Raw genomic sequence first — 19,622 nt, 5'->3', positions numbered from 1 at the left:
AACTGATGAGATCTCAATTAACTACGTTTTTTTTGTTTGTTTGTTTGTTTAAATTATTATTTATTATTTATTTATTATTTATTTTCGGCTGTGTTGGGTCTTCATTTCTGTGCGAGGGCTTTCTCTAGTTGCGGTGAGCGGGGGCCACTCTTCATCACGATGCGCGGGACTCTCACTATCGCGGCCTCTCTTGTTGCGGAGCACAGGCTCCAGACGCGCAGGCTCAGTAGTTGTGGCTCACGGGCCTAGTTGCTCTGCGGCATGTGGGATCTTCCCAGACCAGGGCTTGAACCCGCCCAGCACCACTTTTTGAAGAGACTGTCTTTCCCCCATTGTATATTTTTGCCTCCTTTGTCATAGATTAATTGACCATATGTGTGTGGGTTTATTTCTGGGCTCTCTATTCTGTTCAATTGATCTATGTGTCTGCTTTTGTACCAGTACCACATTCTTTTGATTACTGTAGCTTTGTAGTATAGTCTGAGGTCAGGGAGCGTGATACCTCCAGCTTTGTTCTTTTTTCTCAAGATTGCTTTGGCTATTAGGGGATCTTTTGTGGTCCCATACAAATTTTAGGTTTACTACTTCTAGTTCTTTGAAAAATGTCATGGGTATTTCGATAGGGATTATATTAAATCTGTATATTGTTTTGGGTAGTATGGACATTTTAACAGTATTAATTCTTCCAATCCATGAATGCGGGATATCTTTCCAGTTATTTGTATCATCTTCTATTTCATTCATCAGTGTCTTATAGTTTTCAGAGTACAGGTCTTTCAACTCCTTGGTTAAGTTTATTCCTAGGTATTTTATTCTTTTTAATGCAATTGTAAATGGGATTGTTTTCTTGCTTTCTCTTTCTAATAGTTCATTATTAGTGTATAGAAAATCTACAGGTTTCTGCATATTAATCTTATATTCTGCAACATTACTGAGTTCATTTATTAGCTCTAGTAGTTTTTTGTTGGAGACTTTATGGTTCTCTCTATATAGTATCAAGTCATCTGCAAATACTGACAGTTTCATTATTTCCCTTCCAATTTAGATGCTTTTGTTTCCTCTTCTTGCATGATTGTTGTGGCTAGGACTTCCAATACTATGTTAAATAGAATTGTCAAGAGTGGGCATCCTTGTCTTGTTCCTGATTTTAGAGAAATAGCTTTTAGCTTTTCACCATTGAGTATAATATTAGCTGTGTATTTATTGTAAATGGCCTTTATTATGTTGGCATATGTTCCCTTTATACCAACTTGGTTGAGAGTTTTATCATGAATGGGTATTGAATTTTGTTGAATGCTTTTTCTGCATCTATTGAGAGACGATCATATGATTTTTACCATTTGTTTTGTTAATGTGGCATATCACAGCGATCGATTTGTGTATATTGAACCATCCCTGCATCCCTGGAATAAATCCCACTTGATCATGATGTATGATCCTTTTTATATATTGTTGAATTTGGCTTGCTAATATTTTGTTGAGGATTTTTGCATCTGTATCCATCAGAGATATTGGCCTGTAATCTTCTCTTTTTTTGGTAGTATCTTTTTCTGGTTTTGGTATCAGGGAAATGGACTCATAGAATGACTTGGGGAGTGTTCCCTCCTGTTCAATTTTTTGCATTAGTTTGAGAAGGATAAGTATTAACTCTTCTTTATATGTTTGGTAGAATTCCCCTGTGAAGCTGGGCAGTCTGGGACTTTTTTCTCTGAGACGTTTTTTGATTACTGATTCAATTTCAATACTAGTAATTGGTCTGTTCAGATTATCTATTTTTTCCTGATTCAGTCTTGGAGGATTGTATGTTTCTGGGAATTTATCCATTTCTTCTAGGTTGTCCAATTTGTTGGCATATGACCATTCATAATATTCTCTTATGATTGTGTTTCTGTGATATCAGTCGTAATTTCTCCTCTTTCATTTCTTATTTTGTTTATTTGGGTTCTGTCTCTTTTTCTCTTAATGAACCTGGCTAAAGCCTTATCAGTTTTATTTATCTTGGTTTCACTGATCTTTTCTACTGGGTTTTTTTCTTTTTTTGGTCTCTATTTTATTTACTTCCTCTCTTATATTTATTATTTCCTTCCTTCTGCTGATTTTGGGCTTCGTTGTTTTTCTAATTCCTTTAGATAGTAGTTTATGTTGTTTACTTGAAATTTTTCTTGTTTCTTGAGGTAGGACTGTATCGCTGTAAATGTCCCTTTTAGAACTGCTTTTGCTGTGTTCCATAGATTTTGGAAAGTTGTGTTTTTATTGTCATTCATTTTGGTGTATTTTTGCTTTCCTTTTTGATTTCTTCATTGACCCATTGATTTTTAGTAGCATGTTGTTTAGTCTCCATGTGTTTGTGTTTTACCCATTTTTCTTCCTGTGATTGATTTCTAGTTTCATACTGTTGCAGTTGGGCAAGATGATATAATTTCTATCTCTTAAATTTGTTGAGACTTGTTTTGTGGCCTAGCATGTGATTTATTCTGGAGAATGTTCCATGTGCACTTGAAAAGAATGTGTATTCTGCTGTTTTTGAGTGGAATGTCCTGTAGGTATCTGTTAAGTCCAGCTGGTTTCATGTGTCATTTAAGGTCACGGTTTCTTTATTGATTTTCTGTCTGGATGATTTGTTCATTGATATAAGTGGGGTGTTAAAGTCCCCTACTATTATCATATTATTGTAAATTCTTCCCTTTATGTCTGTTAATATTTGCTTTATATATTTATGTGCTTCTTTCACAGACCAAACTCCTGACCACTCTGCCCCACTGCCTCAAAATGAAAATAACCAGCATCTTCTGTGTTTACTATCTGCTAGGCACTGTACATTACCTTAAACTTAGCAAGCATAGAGTGCTGTGAGGGTAAAGACAGCAATAGGAGTTGAGAAAACCCACAGCTAGTTAGAGCTGCCATTCAAACCTGTTGGAGAGAAGACATGGGCACAAGGACACATTAGAATAAAAAGTCACTTGTGAGAAGTGCCATTGACCTATACATACCAGTTTTCCTATGTCTGTACTTCCAAATTATTACAGTATATAACATAGAAAAGGGAGTCCATGGTAAATAAGTTTGAGAAACACTGGGTTCAATATTGCTTGAAAGGTTTATTTGCTGTTAGACTTATAAAAGTCTTTCATATGATAACGAGCATTATAAATCTCTTAAGAGGGAGCCTTCCCCTTGGAGATATCCTTTGGAACTAATATTTAGTGAGACTTGTTGTGTGAATCACAGGTAAAGACAGACAGTCAGGACGCTAGTTCAGAGGCTGAGGTGATTATCATAGGCTAAGAAGTTAGAGTAGGCTTTTTGAGAGCAGAGCCTTGAATTGGGTCTTGCAGGATGGAACTTTTGGAAAACAAAATTGAGGGTGTGCATGGCATGGTTCATTCAAGGCTCCATTAGTGGATCAGTTTGCTTGAAGTAAAGGGTTCATGTGGGAAAACAAGTTTGGAGATGTGGGTTGAGGCTGAATCTTCTCTCATGTCAGAAGACTATCCAGGGCTCAACTGAGCAAAGGGATCTTCAGATATAATGAGTTAGCCCAGAAAGAGGTTAAATCAAGGTGAGCATACAGTCTTGGAAGGACAGGACATGCACCTATAAAAGTAGGTCATGCCCAAAGATGCTGAAAAGATCAGGAAGGCATGACAAGTCCAAGCAAGTAAGTTGCTGAGTGAGGCAGAGGCAGAGGCAGGGAGGAGCAATCAGTCATGGCAATCTTAGACATGGCTGGTAAGGTCCAGAGTGTAGGCAGTCCAAGATTCTTCCTAGCTGGTATGGAGAATCCAGGCTGATGACTGCTGTCCTTTTCTCATAGCCTTCTGGGAGTGGGTGACTCTGAGATGGCAAACATTGGTGGTCAGAAGGAGGTGGGGGGCCTGCAGGTAAGGCTTGTATATTTCAAATTCAGAAGTAGGAAGACTGGGCTTACCTCAGATTTTCTTCTCCTCATGCACGAAACCCAAAGCTTCTCGCTGCAGATATATGTGTTAAAACGTGGCACTTAATATGATTCCTTTTGAATTCTAGATAGGAACTGAATTGGGCATTCTTATCACAAGGCATTTTTTCACTATTAGGAGGAAAAATATTTTGTAGAATAATGATACACAGAAATGATACCTTTTTAAATAAATGAGACTAATTTCATTTATATTATGTGGAAAAAAACCCAAGAAGGGGATAATATTTGCTTAGTACATAAGTGATGTTTATGGCATCTGTAATAATTTTGTCTTTTCTGTACGGTATTCAGGTTATCTTCTCATGATAGTATTCATTAGCTGATTCTTGATCATTTTTGCAAAATGAAAAATGAAGGCATGAATTTTTCCTAGTGTCATCCTTAATGTTTTTCTGGTCAAAATAGCAGAACTCAGTGTCAGTTATACTGATATATTTATTGATGTTAAATTTCCTTTTTTCCTACTTAAAGATCCTGATAGTTTTATAGAAATACAGTTCTTGTGAGTGTAATATAATCTTACCTTGTAAATTACTTTGGAAGGTATTTGATGGGAAAATTCTGTAATTTCATTAGCTTCTTGAGTCAAATGTGAACTATGGGTATTTTCCACTATTGAGATTTTGGTTTTATGATACAGGTCAATTCTGTAGTATTTTTGGATGATAGAGTTGGGAAAGGGTTTATAGAAGAGATGAGATCTGAACTGAATGTTGGAGGAAGGGTAAGATTTAATTAAATAGAAAAGAAGAAGAAGGATGTTTCCAATTGGAGAAATTTTGAAAACAAAGAAAAGGGACACTTTTAATAATGGGTTCATAGCATATTAAACAACAATGAAATGATGGATTTTTCTGGAGCAGGTGGTCAAGGAGAATATAAGAAATGAGATTGAGAAGGAGAGTTGGCATATCTGGGCTGCCCTGGCAACCCGTCACGCTATAGCCGATTGTCTCCCACAGTATGTTTTCTGTAAATACTGGATCTGAGTGGTGGTAGTGTGTGTTCCTTGCAAAGGGGTAATTTGTGCTCAAATAAGTTTGGGAAATACTGGTTCAAGAGAAGGTGACTCTCAAAGGGAAAAGTGCAAACAGTACTTCCCCAGGACGAGAGACCCCCTTTCCCACACAGTATCCACCGGAGTCAGCGTTGTGTGGATCCTAGTTTGGTAACTGGTGCTGAGGGTGTCTGAGACTCACTATAAGGTTTGGATCAGGAACAGGATGTGTTCAGGGTGTTTTAGAAAGATTATCATAGCATCAGCTTGTGGATCAAATTGGAAGAGGATGGATAGAGGGTGGGATGGGTAATGCAGGTCAGGCAGGGGAAATTCACTAGTGCAGGGAGTGTCAGGGAAACTGAACATCTCTGCAGGCAAGTGGAGGGTAATGTGTGAGGGTGACACTGACCTGGAACGGCCTGTTGATGGTCGGAAAGCAAAGGAAATGGCAGATGTGAGAGATGCTCGAAAGAAAGACACTAAAGTGCTTTTTGACTGACTGGCCATTGATGGTGAGACGTGGTGAGGAATCATATGTCTTCTCAGATCTGAACTAGAGTGACCGGGAGAATTATGATGTCTTTGATAGGAATTAGCAAGTTAGGAGTCCTGGGTTTAACTCCTAGCTTTGCCAATGGCAAATGTGACCTTAAACAAGCAATTTGATCTCCTTTGGCATCAGTTGCCTTTTACACAAAATAAGGATATTTGGGCATGTTGATCCTTTTTAGCTAGTAGGTTATGATTCTCCAGTTTGAGAACAGACTCTGAGATTGTTAACATCAAGGAGTGCCTTATCCTTATCTGTATCCCAGGCCTAGCACAGTACCAATTAATGGGTGGATGAAAGAAGGAAGGAACGAACGAACAAATGTAAATCAATTAATGATGATGAGTTTGGTTCTGAACATGTTGAATTTGAGATGACACTAGATGTCCAAATAATTTTGGAATTGCAGTACTTGTGGGATGGGAATCAGGACTGGAGGTGAGTATCCTTTAGAGGTCTTCATGGAAGGCATGAAAAGTGGATGGAAGTTCTAAGAGCAGAGCAAAGAAGGTAACTTGCAGTGGACCCAGGACAGCCCCCAGGTGCTCATCTTTAGAGGCCCTGCAAAGAGAGGATAGGCTGTGAATTCACAGAGAAGGATGGCCAAGAGGAGAACCAGACAGCTGAGAGCTCGCCAGCCTATCCTACATGTTTTTCTACCCTATTATGCCTTGTTCATCACCATTTTCTACTGAAGGATCTTCTGAATCTTGCTCACATGGAAGATCAGTTATGCCAAATGGTCACTATTTAATTTCTGACAGTTGAGCTATGCATCAGTGATTAGTTTTTTTTATTAGGATGTGATTCCTTTTAATTAGCTTCTTGATACGAGCTGAGTTCATAGTAGAAACAGAGATGATTAAAACCAAGCAGTGCCACCTAATGATCTAACAGTCAATCTCCAATTGACGGCCTGTTCAAAAAATAAAAATAAAATTGAAGGTTGATGCAGGGGTTTAGAGACTACCTTGCTTTCTGATGGGCCCTTCAGCCTCTGTGTCCACCAGGAAGGATATTGTCTTCAACTGAGGTAAACTTAAAAAGTAAACAAAAAACAAAAAAATCCCATGTTACCTTAGGGTCTGAAAGGAAGTAAGAAATGATATGCTTATATTCTCAGACCTATGTCTATATATCCAGTTCTTTAAATGCGTCAGCCAAAACAAAGTTTAGTTTAGCCCTTATTGTGTTCTCTGTGTATTGAGTGTTGTATGGGAACACTGTTCCTATTTTAGAGGCTCTTTCAATTTAAAGTAAGTAGATTCAAGATTAAGAGATCAGTCACTGTCCTTAAATTGTCAAAAAGTGGTGATGGGTTTGAATTTAAATCACATTTTATTTATGTGATCATGTGAGAAGTAGTTTGACTCAATGCTGTAAGAATGTCTGATCCAAAACTCTAGAACTGCAAGTTCTTACTCTGTTCTACCACCACTTGGCCACTGGTTAATTCCACTGTCTCAGCTCACTTTCTTCCCATCATGCTCACTGCCTACCATTGCCATGGGGTCTGTTGGAAGAACCTTGAGGAGTTATGCTGGGACATCTTTGGTACTGATGTGGTCACAGAGTGCAGAAGTGGGAGTTTTTCTTTTGAGAGACCCCAGACATGTTCATTGAAGATGAAGGGAGTGGGCAAAGACCCAGGGAGAAGGCATTCCTAGGCAGATACAAGAAAATGGGCTGGAAGGAATTTTTTTTACTTGGTAGTTTATTGATATTCTAATAGTAACCATAATTGTTGTTCTAGTCATTAAAGCATGTGCTGTATTACTACTATTTTTATCAAGTTCCTCATGTCTATTCTTTTGATAATGTCTTGAAATATTAATGTAATTAACCTAAAATTTCCCATTTATTCCTGACCTAGGGAAGGTAGTAAGTTCTATAGAATACTGATCATTTCTCAAGCCACTTGCATCCATATAGTTTTCTTCCCCCTTTGGAAAAGAATTGTGAAATTTAGTCTATTAGGCATGTTTTGTGCCTTCCAGAAAAACAAGTGGAATTGACTACCTTCAGAAATACAATATTCTATTTTACTAGATGGACTTTGGCTGTACAGAATTTTGACAGTCTCATTCTGTTATTTCCTCTGCTTAGGTCTCTTGGGTACCCTGAGTGAGAGAGAGTCAGAGATAAAAAACACAATTGCGAGAATTGAGAGGCAGAAGAATATTACAGGGCAAAAAGAGAGAATTAAGCTTTTGGTTTCCATGGGCATCTAGGAGTCCTCTGAGAAATCACAGCACAGGTGTGCTAGCCTTGTTTCTGAACTCTGGTACTGCTGGCTCAGGTCACACTTTTAAGATGCAGCAATTTTCTGAATGTTGAACACTTGATATTTTCTCAGAAATAAGGGTCTGAGAATTTAAAGATCTTTGCCCAAACTGGCCCTAAATGATTGGCCGGCTGACATCAGTGAGCAGGGAAGACATTTCTGCTCCTTCATCCAGAATCCCTAGGGAAGCTTCAGCTTAATGTAACTAAGCCTTAAAAAGGGAGAGAAACTTGATAATTTCTTTATTACCATGTAAGTAACAGTAAACCATGCTTTGTCGTCACCTAAGCCTGTGGAAAACATGTGGTTCAGCAATTCAGACTTTGAAAGCACAGCTCAAATTTAGTTTATTTTTCTCAGATCGGCATAGCATGTGAGCTCAGCAGAACCAGGTTGGGTGGGAGCCCAGATGGCTACCAAAGAGGAAAGATCTAGCTTTTTACTGCAACCCCCTTCCACTTCTTGTATCATTAGTCGTGAGTCACATTGCAAACATGTGGGCGCTGACTCCTTGGAAAAGGGCACCGGAAAGGTGAAAGGAGGACAGGGATCTGCTGAGAGCAAACTGTCCTTCACAAGTCACGGCTCTTTTGTCGGTGTGGTTTTCCCATTCTTCACCCTCCCTTTATTATTGTTCATCCTCTCAGATCTTTGTGCTCAGATTAGAGAACCAGTGGAGGTGGAAGGAGGCCTAGGGAAGTCTTAGAAACAGCAAGGTTCCTTATGGCTCATTAAATAAATTAAGACCCTATACCTATTGTGTGTGTGTATATATATATATATATATATATATATATATATATATATAATATATTATACACATATAATTCTTAAGGAGATCATTTTAATAAGACACCTTTCTCATGATCGTATTAATGACCTATCATGAACCAGTGGTGACATGTTCATAGACAGCTTTCAGAAAGTCTCAGAACTGTCCCTGTCGAGTCACTTGGTTGTTCTTGTTCCAGAAACTCCATTTCCAGAAATATTTAATATTGGGGCAAAAACTGCAAACATGGAAATTAACTTTAGACCTGAAAATTCAAAGTTGATTCCTTCTAGCAGGTCACTTGATTAATAAGTGAAAGGCAGTCATGGGTCTGAGGGAAAAACAAAACATTAAGACCAAGAAGGAAGATAATTACAGTAAAACTGAAGGCCAGTTGGACAATTATGTTCAACAAACAAGATAATGGTCATTTACAGATTATATTCTCCATACTCATCTCTCATTTGGAGCAGGAAAATGGGCAGTGATGGGAAAGGAGTCATATATGGAAGGAAAGCAGAACAGCAGGGGGTTCTGTACGATGAGGCTGGTTTCACAGGACTGGGAGGAAAGGATATTGATGTCAGAGCCAGTAGGGAACATTCTGAATGTTTTTGGCTTTCAGAAAGAAACTTTAGAACTGAGCAATAAAGAAAGAAAAATTCTTTTCAGAGACATAAATGACATGGAAGTTAACTTCAGAAGTGTGGGAAAAGTAATAGGAAATGTATCAAAGATATATAAGTAGCAGTGGGGTCATGTTAGGCTGATTGCCTGTTACTGGAGTTTGCTGTCTCTGATTTGGTAGAAAATGCTTTTGCTGTAAAGAAATTGAAGTTCTTTAACTTTTATTTTAATCCCAACTGAAAAATAAAAGTGTCCTTCTGCATGTTCCTAACTCCTTCAAATGACCTAATATTGAAAACATCCCTCTGTGGGAGGAAACTGAATGACCACACTTCTGTTTTTATAGATACACTCAGCCCTCTTAATGCACATTACTTGATACAAGCCCAGGAGAGGTTTTAGCATAGGATTTGTCCTTGAATTATCTCCGGGGGCTCAGTAAAAGCCATAAATTACTAGCAGACGTCTTAGGCACAACAAAACCGCTGCAGCCCAGGATAAGAAAGCACGGCACCCACAGTCCCATTCTCCCAGTCTGAAGAACCCCGGGGACTCAGATTCCTTTGTGCTGGTCTTGCCTCACCAAGCGGAAGGGCTTCTCAGCCTCCAGGGGGCTCCATATCAGACAGTCCGCTCCTGGATCACATCCAAATGTTGCTGCTCCCTCCTCTTGGAGGTTCTGGCTGCTTCTCTGTAGCATGTCTGTCCCACCGTTCTCCAACCCACCAGTCTGATAATCAGACTTCTTTGATGATGGGATGTGCAAGAGTGCTTCTGGGATAGAACTTAAGTTTGTTGCCTTCTTGTATGCACATGGACCCTGGATTTTCTTGTGTTTGAAAGTGGTCTGGCCCAGCTCAAACCGTAGGGCCCTTGAATTTGCACACATGTACCGAGCTTATCTGATTCCCAGCATATCCTTTTTGGGGCGTTTCTTACCACTCTGGTGAGACTTTTCTAGCAGAGGTTTTCTAGGGATCCAAGATGGCCCCAGTGGTCAGTTTGGATAGGAACAGGTTAGCTGTGTCCATTCTACACTTCTAAACAAAGCAGAGCCTAAACCCAGCAGGGGAATACATTTGTCTCATGGGTTAGGAGTAAGGCCAGGTCTTTAGACATTCTGAGATGGACTACCCACTGATACACCAGTGAATGGATGAGCCACTTTTTCTGCCTGGCCTCTCTGCTCATTCTGGCCATGAGTGTTCCTAGCACTCCATATCACTAAAAACCCCCACAAATCAAAATGGGCCAGGTAGTCGCTGTTTATCAGAATAAAACAGATACCCATTTCAAGGTTTGGAAAAGCGCCACGGTGAAATGCTCAAATAAGCAAAAGTGCTTAGGACTTCCCTATGCCCTGCATGATCTCAAAAGTCCATGTCAGCTCTAAAATTGTATGACTTTTGTGGTCCCAGTTGAGGAGAAAATGGCAGAAGTAGACTGCAAAGATGAATAGGCATTCGCCAATAACTACACAGTGTGCAAACTGAGTGATGCGAATGATTCAATAAATACTTTGAACACTTACTATGAGCCACTTCTGGTTTAGGTGCTGGAGATAGAACAGCACCCACCCTCATGGAGCCTTCATTCTAGTGGGCTGATGTGGAAGTGAGAGCTGCTGGGACCCACATGACACCCACAGCCCTCACTGCTACTACTTTTTTTTTTTTTTTTAAATATTTATTTATTTATTTGGCTGCGCCAGGTCTTAGTTGCGGCACACAGGATCTTTATTGCCACGTGCGGGATCTTCGTTGCAGCATGTGGGATCTAGTTTCCTGACCAGGGATTGAACCCAGGTCCCCTGCAGTGGGAGTGCAGAGTCTTAACCACTGGGCTACAAGGGAAGTCCCCCTCACTGCTGCTTCTTGGAGGCTCTGTGCCCTTCATGCCCTTCATGCTTCTGAAGCAGGGCGACGTTGCCTGAGAAGCACACTCGCCAGGCTGTTACCTTTGTAAGCAAACCCAAATTGGCTCTAGTTTTCTGTTTTCCCCATCTTGTTTGACGTCTGCATTTTAAACCACTTTGCTCTCTGCTTGATTCTTTACTCCAGCACTATATGTTCAGTTCCAGCGAAACTGGAAATAGAACGTGCATGTGGGACTGTCTGAAACTGGATCCTAATTATTTATCAAGCTGCCTTTCCTTAGTTTTCTATTTAGTTGGTAGGACCATTTATACATTTTTGGATGTGCTTATCACTGATGTTCTTGGCCTTATTTACAAAAACCATAGGAAAAAAACCACATTTTCCCCCTAATTTTTCTGATACTTTCATCTTAGTCTTTCCAAGTGGCATAAGAATAACATCAGTCATAGCAAACAGTTATTTGCTGAGCTCTTACTGTGTACTGAATGTGGGTCAGAAAGCATTTGACCTGCGTGATCCCTCGTCAGACCTTAGGAAACCCTTTGAGGCAGGTGCTATAGCATATCCTTTTACAGCCCTGAGAAGTTACATGGTTAGTACAAAAATATTTTTCAAAGGATATCTCAAGGGGATTCTGATATGTGGTAGGTTGCATTACAATTTCAAAACTTGGTTTTCTTATTGTGACTTTTGAGTAGTTTGAGTTAAAACGAGAAATAATATCACACTGGATCAGAACCAGAGTTTGATCTGGCCATTGTTCTGCCTCGGGCCACTGCCGTTTACACAGAATAAGAGTATTTCCTTAATGCTGTCACTCAAAAGTTAGGAATGGTTTCTCCATCAAGTGAGTTAGATACTTCTTTCCCTCTGGCCTTTCTGGACCTTATATAGATAAGGCACAGCACTTATCACGTATATTTCAAGATATTTGTGTACATTTTTATCATCCCTCTGAGGTGTGAGCTCCATGCAATCTTAGACCATACCTTTCTTCATCTCTGAAGCCCAATGCTGGACACACAGTGGCATACAATGAATGTTAATTGAATCCACAAATTTTAAAAATGCCCTAAACACCCTAGTTTCCTTTAGTAACTAATTATATATTCATGAACTCACTGAAATGATCTTTGAAGCTTGTTTCCAACTTGTACCACCTCTTAACAAGTAGTAGAAATTTCCTATCTGTTGGGTAAAATTGTGCTTTCTTTTATTTGTTGTCAAAATATTTCCTTCAAATTTCCTGGAGCTACAACAACAGCATTTAAAAGCAGTGCCTTCCCTTCATCATATTGTTTTTTAATGATTCTTTCATGTTTTTAGGAAGGTGATGTCTGGCCCAATTCATCAGCTGAAATCACTGTGTACTTTAACCCTCGGGAAGCCAAACTCTACCAGCAGACTGTTTACTGTGACATTTCAGGTAAAGACTTCTTCCGTGTGGTAAACTCAGGTTACCGAGTGCCTAGAGCATAAAGTGATAAAGCGTGTGTGTGTGTGTGTGTGAGAGAGAGAGAGAGAGAGAGAGAGAGAGAGAGAGAGAATGTTCTGGCTATGTGCAGTGTATGATATCAGTAGGGGAATGATGGAGTCAAGCTAGGCATGTCACACTTCTTTCTAGTACAGATCAAACTTTGAAGTACATTACACTTGTGGTGTGATGGGTGGGGATGGGAAACCATGGGTCTGGGTTACCCTTTGATTTTTAGAGCAGTAAGAATATTACTTGACACAAATTCTCACAGTGTTATATCACAATGTTTTGTTCTTTTTATAGTATTTGGCTACTTAATTTTTTCCTTTTTAAGTTTTTATCCTAGTAATGCATGCCAAGTGAGATGGGAAGGCAGCCTGGCAGTGGCCAGAGCCACAAGGAGGGTGTACTAGGAGGGTGGCAACCTGATGGCTTCAGGAGGTTGGATACATATAGAGGAGTTCAGCAAAAAAGTAAATATATTGAGGATAACAAGAGCCAGTATTTTTCACTCTCGGAAGGAGTAGATACAAATGTGGGAAGGAGGAAGCCTAAGATGAGCCCTTTGGTATTGGAATGGAATTGGAGTTATCACTATGAACTCAGGGTTGCTGATATGCATGGGTATAGAAATAAATATAAATGTAAATATATGTATATGTGTATGTACATACATATGCTTAATTCCTAGCTATGTTCACTGAGATGTCATGGAAGCTTTGAGACCCTAATAGCAATGAGCACAGCTAGCACCCAAAGCTCGGTTTCTAAATCCCACCCTCCACTCAAAAGGAACCTTGAAGAATTGATTGATTCTAGAACTGAGGCAGAGAAAGAGCAAGATGAGCCTGGAACATCCTTTTGTGCTGGAAAATAAGGAAATGCTTAAAGAAAGACAGATATGTCAAAATGACACAGAAGCCAGCAAAGAGACTCTCCCTGACCAAATTTGGAACAAGCCGAGAATCAAAATAAATAATGTCACTACTAGATTATAACCAATTGAATAAACAGGAATCTATGAATCTACTCAATAAAATTTGCCATTTGGCAATCATAGTAATAACCAATCCTGGTGAAAATCAGCAATGGCTTAAAAACTAATAGGTGAAAGCGAGGTGTGGGACAGGCTTTAACATAGTCCCAAAATATCCTCCCTCAAAATACTTATTAATCATAAAGAGGAGAAAATTAACTTTACACTAAAGAGACCTGGTAAATGTCATCTTAGTTAATACCAGCAAATAGAGCAAATCAATGTCGTGTATCACCTGCTAGGATGCAAAGAAAACACAGCATGTCTTCAATATTAGGACCAAAATACCTAACTTGGGTCTAATAAAAAGGAAGCATCAGACTAACCCAAACTGAAGGACACAATGAGATGACCAGCTTGTAATCTTCAAAAAATATCAAAAAATTTAAGAAGAAAAGACTGAAGAACTGCTCCAGATTGAAGGAGACCTGGGAGACATGACATCTGTGTGCAACATGTGAGCATGGATTGGATCATTTGCTACAAAGGGGATTATTGGGCAAAGGATGTATAGAAGTTCTTTGCACTACTCTGGAGACTTTTCTGTATTTTAAAAATGTTTCAGAATTTTTTAAAAAGCTGATGCCAATAAATAAGTAAAACATGCATATAGTAATATTATGAAGCTAAATAACAGTCTATTTCTCCAGTACTGCTTCCAAGAAGTACTTTTAGATGTTTCTTGTGGTGGTAATTTCCCTTGCTGATTCTATGCTTATGTGGCTATTTGTTGATTTATCAATTTTATATACTATTTTTGAGTCCTCAATATGAAAGATGAAGATTTAGTTCACCTCTGTCTCCTCTACCTCTTCCTGGGCTTATTGGTTTATAATTTACATGCAATGAAATTCACCCTTTTTTGGTGTACAGTTCTGCGAACTTTGGCAAACCTAAACGGTGATGTAACCACCACCAAAAGCAAGTATAGAATATCTCCATCACCCCATAAAATTTCCTCATGCCCCTTTACAGGCAATTCTATCCCCCACCTTAGCCCCTGGCAACCCAGTTATTTTTATTATATTTATTTTATTTTATGAGTTTTATTTATAGCCTTAAATAACTTTCATTTATATACTTAAAACTATATTTTTGGGTCCATCAGCTCTACAGTATCTCTGGATGTATAAAGATACTGGAAACCCTAACCTGCCCACTGCAGTTCAACCCCATTTCTCACTCTTCTGTGAGTTATTCTACTTTGTGTTGTCATGGTTGATAACTACATTCAAGTCTTCTATTTTGTCTACATAAATTTTATACACTGAAGGGTCAAACTATTCTGAGATTACATTTTATATTCTGTTGGTTGAGTGTTCTGACCCTTAGTCACTCAAAGAATGTCCTTAAGGTCTGTATCTTGTAGATTCTCTTTCTTTACTGTCCACCACTTTTTCATAGCTATACCTTGTCTTAGCTTACTTCATAATTGACTTGACTCTTCTGTACAGCTTTTGGTATTTTTTCCCCCTGTGGTTTCTAATTCCTCATTTCTTTATTCCTATCTAATTTCAGAATTCATGCTCTTCTTCTCCTTGAAGACATTTCCTCCGAGCCCACCAGCTTTTTATTCTAATTTAGATCAGTTACCTTCTGCACAGTTTTTATCCAGGAATTTTTCTTTAATTTCCATATGTGTTCCATTATATCTTTTGACTCTTACTTTGCTCAAGTAACTTCCTCAGAAAAAGGATATCTAGGTGGGAAACTTTGATCCTTGCATGCAAGAAAATGTCTTATTCTGCCTCCATACCAACTTGAGAGTTTAGCTGACTGTAGAATTCTAGGTTCAAAATAATTTCTCCTCAGAACTTCGAAGCCATAGTGCCAACTTTATTGTAAAAATCCAGAAGTTTGAAGGCCACACAATTCTCCTTCCTTTATTGGTGGCCTGGTATTTCTCTCTCGTATTTTCTAGGGTTTTTGTTTTTGTTTTTTTCCTTTTTTTGTACTTGGGGTCTGAAATGTCATGAAGCTGTGTCCAAGAGTGAGTTTTTCTAGTTCGTTTTCTTCAGCTTTCTATGGGCCATTTGAGTCTGGTTACTCACGTGTCACTTCCAGCTCTGGGAAATTTTTTTTTTACATACTTTCCTCCTTTTTTTTTTTTCTTTTCGTTTTATTCTTCTGGAAGTCTTAACATTCCAAAGTTAGACCTACAGGATTGATTATCTGTTGTCAAACAACAAGATTTTAATCCTCAAACATGAATAATAAATAATATTAAATGCCATTTAAAGCTATTTAATAAGGATGCCCAGAGAAATACTGACATTTATTAGTCAGAAAAATCCAGGGTAGCAGGTGTGCATTCATAGGGTTACTTCCAATGTCTTCTGGTCTGTGGTTATCTGTTTGTATATAAGAATAAGAAAATGGGTTTAATTTTCAGGGTAGCTGGTGCTACTTACTTCTGCTGTTTAATGTGTAGGTCTCCCAGGAATATGACCGTGGTGATTTTAAACTTGGGGGGAGAGTAATAAGAGTACACAGTCATTAGTATCCCCAAGTGCAAAAATTCCACTATTCTGTAATATCTTGTTTTCATTCCATATCTATGGACTGTTTTCAGTCCATATCTATGCAGTTACTTTTCTCTTTGTGTAAAGGGGTCAGGCAGTCTACAGGGGGCTGCCTAACCCAAGACTCTGCCACCCTCCACCCACCCCAGGTGTGTATCCCTTCCTGATGATATTTCCTGCACCTTCCCGGGATGTAACCATCACCTTGACTTTTATGATAGTCATTTTCTTGTTTTCATATATAATTTTACCACCTATGTATTTATCCCTAAGCAAAATAGTGTAGTTTTACCTGTTTTAAAAATTTGTATGTTGAAATCATACTCTATGTCTTAAACTGTTAGCACTAGGAAGATAAAGCCATTCAATAAATACTGATTAAATGAATGAGCAAATAAATGAAAAAAATGAATGAATGAGTGAATGAATCCTAGTTTGATCTGCTCTCTCCCTTGCCCATGGATGCTAGATTCTCAAGATGGCCCTAGAATGAATGAAGAATGGACTAGGAGTTTCTGGATTGACAGGTCTGTTTTCACACTTCAGACCAGCATCATCTACCCCGGACTTCTTTTTTTTAATAAATTATTTTATTTTATTTATATTTATTTTTGGCTGTGTTGGGTCTTCGTTGCTGCACGCGGGCTTTCTCTAGTTGAGGTGAGCGGGGGCTACTCTTCGTTGCTGTGTGCAGGCTTCTCATTGCGGTGGCTTCTCTTGTTGCGGAGCACGGGCTCTAGGCGTGCGGGCTTCAGTAGTTGTGGTACATGGGCTCAGTAGTTGTAGCTCGAAGGCTCTAGAGCGCAGGCTCAGTAGTTGTGGCGCATGGGCTTAGTTGCTCTATGGCATGTGGGATTTTCCTGGACCAGGGCTCAAACCTGTGTCCCCTGCACTGGCAGGCGGATTCTTAACCACTGCGCCACCAGGGAAGCCCCTACCCCGGATTTCTTAATGGATCTGGAGGAAATGTTGGTATATCAGTGTTCAGACATAGGCTGGAAATGGTCCAGTGGCCCCCACATCACAGGTGCTGGGACTTCCCTCCCAACAATGGCTTCCCTGGGATGTTGTACTTGGCCGTATTCCAGGGTGCTGGCTGCTCTCCAGGAGGTTCCCAAACATTACATAACTAATGGCATTTATCTATTGTTTCCTTTGCAATTCTGAATTCTGCCACAGAATTCACATCCTGGGTAAACTGAACGGTGTAATTTTCCATCTCCATGACATTCTTCTTTATTTTGTTAGTGGTTTATTAAAAGATACAATTGCCAGGGAAAGGTTTTGTTTACATAGTAATTCCATATTGTCTTCCCTGTAAATTCTGTGCAATTCTATGTGTCTTTTCAAGGGCTGGTGCTGATTCCTCACTATTATCTTCAAAGGTTGGTAAAACCTCCTGGTTTTAGGCCACTAAGAAATACTTCTTAGGCAAATAGAAAAGCTCCTTGCCTCATTTTGTTTTGCTTTGCTTTTGTTTTCCTGTATGCTTTGAGCATATAAAAGCAAATACATATAGATATGCTTTTCCTCATACCTTTTTACATAAATGACAGCATACTTTACACAGTAGTTCTAATACTGCTTTTTAAATATTTCTTAGAAATTATTCCATAACGCTAAATAAAAAGGGGCCATTCTTTTTCATGGTTGTATAGGAATTCTTTGTATTTACATACCACAATTTGACTTCTCACCTTTTGTCACTGAGAAATAGAACACAGATTCAGAAATGTACATAACGTGTGCTGTGGTAGGCAGAGTAATGGCCTCCCCAAGATGTCCATGTCCCCAGCATCTGTGGATATGTTACTGTGGATATGTTACATTGCATAGCAAAGGGGAATTAGGGCAGAAAATGGAATTTAGGTTACTAATGAGCTTACCTTAAGATAGGGAAAATGTCCTGGGTGGCTCAATAATAAGCACAAGAGTCCTTAAATGTTCAAGAGGGAGGCAGAAGGATCAGTCTCAGTGTTAGAATGATGCCCTATGAGAAAGACTCTACCAGCCATTTCTGGCTTTGAAGATAGACGGCCAAAGAATTCAAGCAGCCTTTAGGAAAGGAAAAGGCAAGAAAATGGATTTTCTCCTAGTCCATCCAGAAAGGAACGCAGCCCTGCCAACACCTTGATTTTAGCCCAGTGAGACCCATTTTGGATTTGGACCTCTAGAACTTTTAAGATAGTAAGTTTGTATGTTAAGCCACTACGTTTGTGGTAATTTGTTCCAGCAGCAATAGGGAACTAATACACACACATGTACAGTATAACAAATAATTATAGGCAGACATTATGTAATTGCCACCAAGATCAATAATAGAATATTTCCAGCCTCAATAAGCCCCCCTGTGTATTCCTTCCCAATCACACTCCCTTCACCCCAACCTCTCCCTGAGATAATCACCATTCTGTCCTTCATGATTATTATTTCCTTACTTTCATTTATAGTTTATATTCCCATGTGTGTATAACTAAACATTACAATTTAGTACTGCCTGCCTTTGGAATGTACATAATTGGAATCAATATGCATGTCTCATCCACGTTGTTGCTTGTAGCTCTAGTTGCATTTCATTTTCATTGTTGTATAGTGTTCCATTGTGTGAATGTATGTTCAGAGACAGGAAGTAGCAGGGAAGGCCAGTGTCATTGGTTTTGGGGAGGCCGCTCGGGATGCATGAAATTTAACCCACATCTCCAACTGCAACCTTTTCTTCTTTTGAAAGCTTTTATATCTAGGCACCATGAGTACAGAGATGCACGGAAACACAGTTCCTGCCCTCAGAAAGGCATGGAATTGAGTGGGGGGAAACTGACATAAATCAACAGTTATGTAATGCCATACAGTGAATGAATGATAATAGTTGAAAAGAATACAGGACACACAGCTCAGTCTTGAAATATATGTTAGTCAAGTGAAAAAAAGGAGGGGCTGGGCACAAGAAGCAGGGACACACTTGTGAAAACACATAGAGAAACACTATGTAAAAATATACCATGAGCATGAAATGACAAAGAACTGCAAGTTCCTGGGGTGTGAAACAGAGAGAGACAGAGAGACTTGGGAGGGGACAGGCGGAAATGAAGCTGGAGGCTGGTGTAGTAGGTGGGAACCAGTTCTTGGAGGGCTGCCGCTGACTGCCCGACTAAGAACCTTGGACTTCATCCAGAGTGAGTAAGGAATCACTGAAGGGCTCTAAGCAGGGGAGTGATCTGCTCAGACATGAATATGGCAAATACAACATCATTAAAATCTTTTCAGTTAATCTGAAACTGAATTTTTTTTCTTCATTTAAAATTTTCATATTTTCTTAGAAGTAGTTAAACCTGTATGTTAGATATTTATAAAGACTTGCTGATAGTTTGATCTAGGTCTCAAAACTGATCTTTCATGTATCTTGACTTTCCAATGGAATGTGTAAATACCTAATTTAATCATGAAGATTGCCTTAAAAAAAAAAACTCAAAGGGAAACTACACATATTTGGTTTGGATCACCACATGGGAACTT

General features: G+C 39.1%; 1 protein-coding gene across 1 annotated transcript in view; it reads left to right on the top strand.

Moving 5' to 3' along the window:
- Positions 1–19,622, top strand: part of HYDIN (HYDIN axonemal central pair apparatus protein) — a 461,030-nt gene that overhangs the window by 165,771 nt on the left and 275,637 nt on the right. Inside the window, exon 11 of the mRNA XM_057534458.1 lies at positions 12,401–12,500. Within this exon, the coding sequence (XP_057390441.1) occupies positions 12,401–12,500 (100 nt within the window). The remainder of the gene's footprint in view (positions 1–12,400; positions 12,501–19,622) is intronic.

This window comes from Balaenoptera acutorostrata, chromosome 19 (genome assembly GCF_949987535.1).
Source record: "Balaenoptera acutorostrata chromosome 19, mBalAcu1.1, whole genome shotgun sequence".
NCBI classification, from domain to species: domain Eukaryota; kingdom Metazoa; phylum Chordata; class Mammalia; order Artiodactyla; family Balaenopteridae; genus Balaenoptera; species Balaenoptera acutorostrata.
Note: the sequence above shows the minus strand (reverse complement) of the source record. Positions and strands in the feature narration are given on the sequence as shown.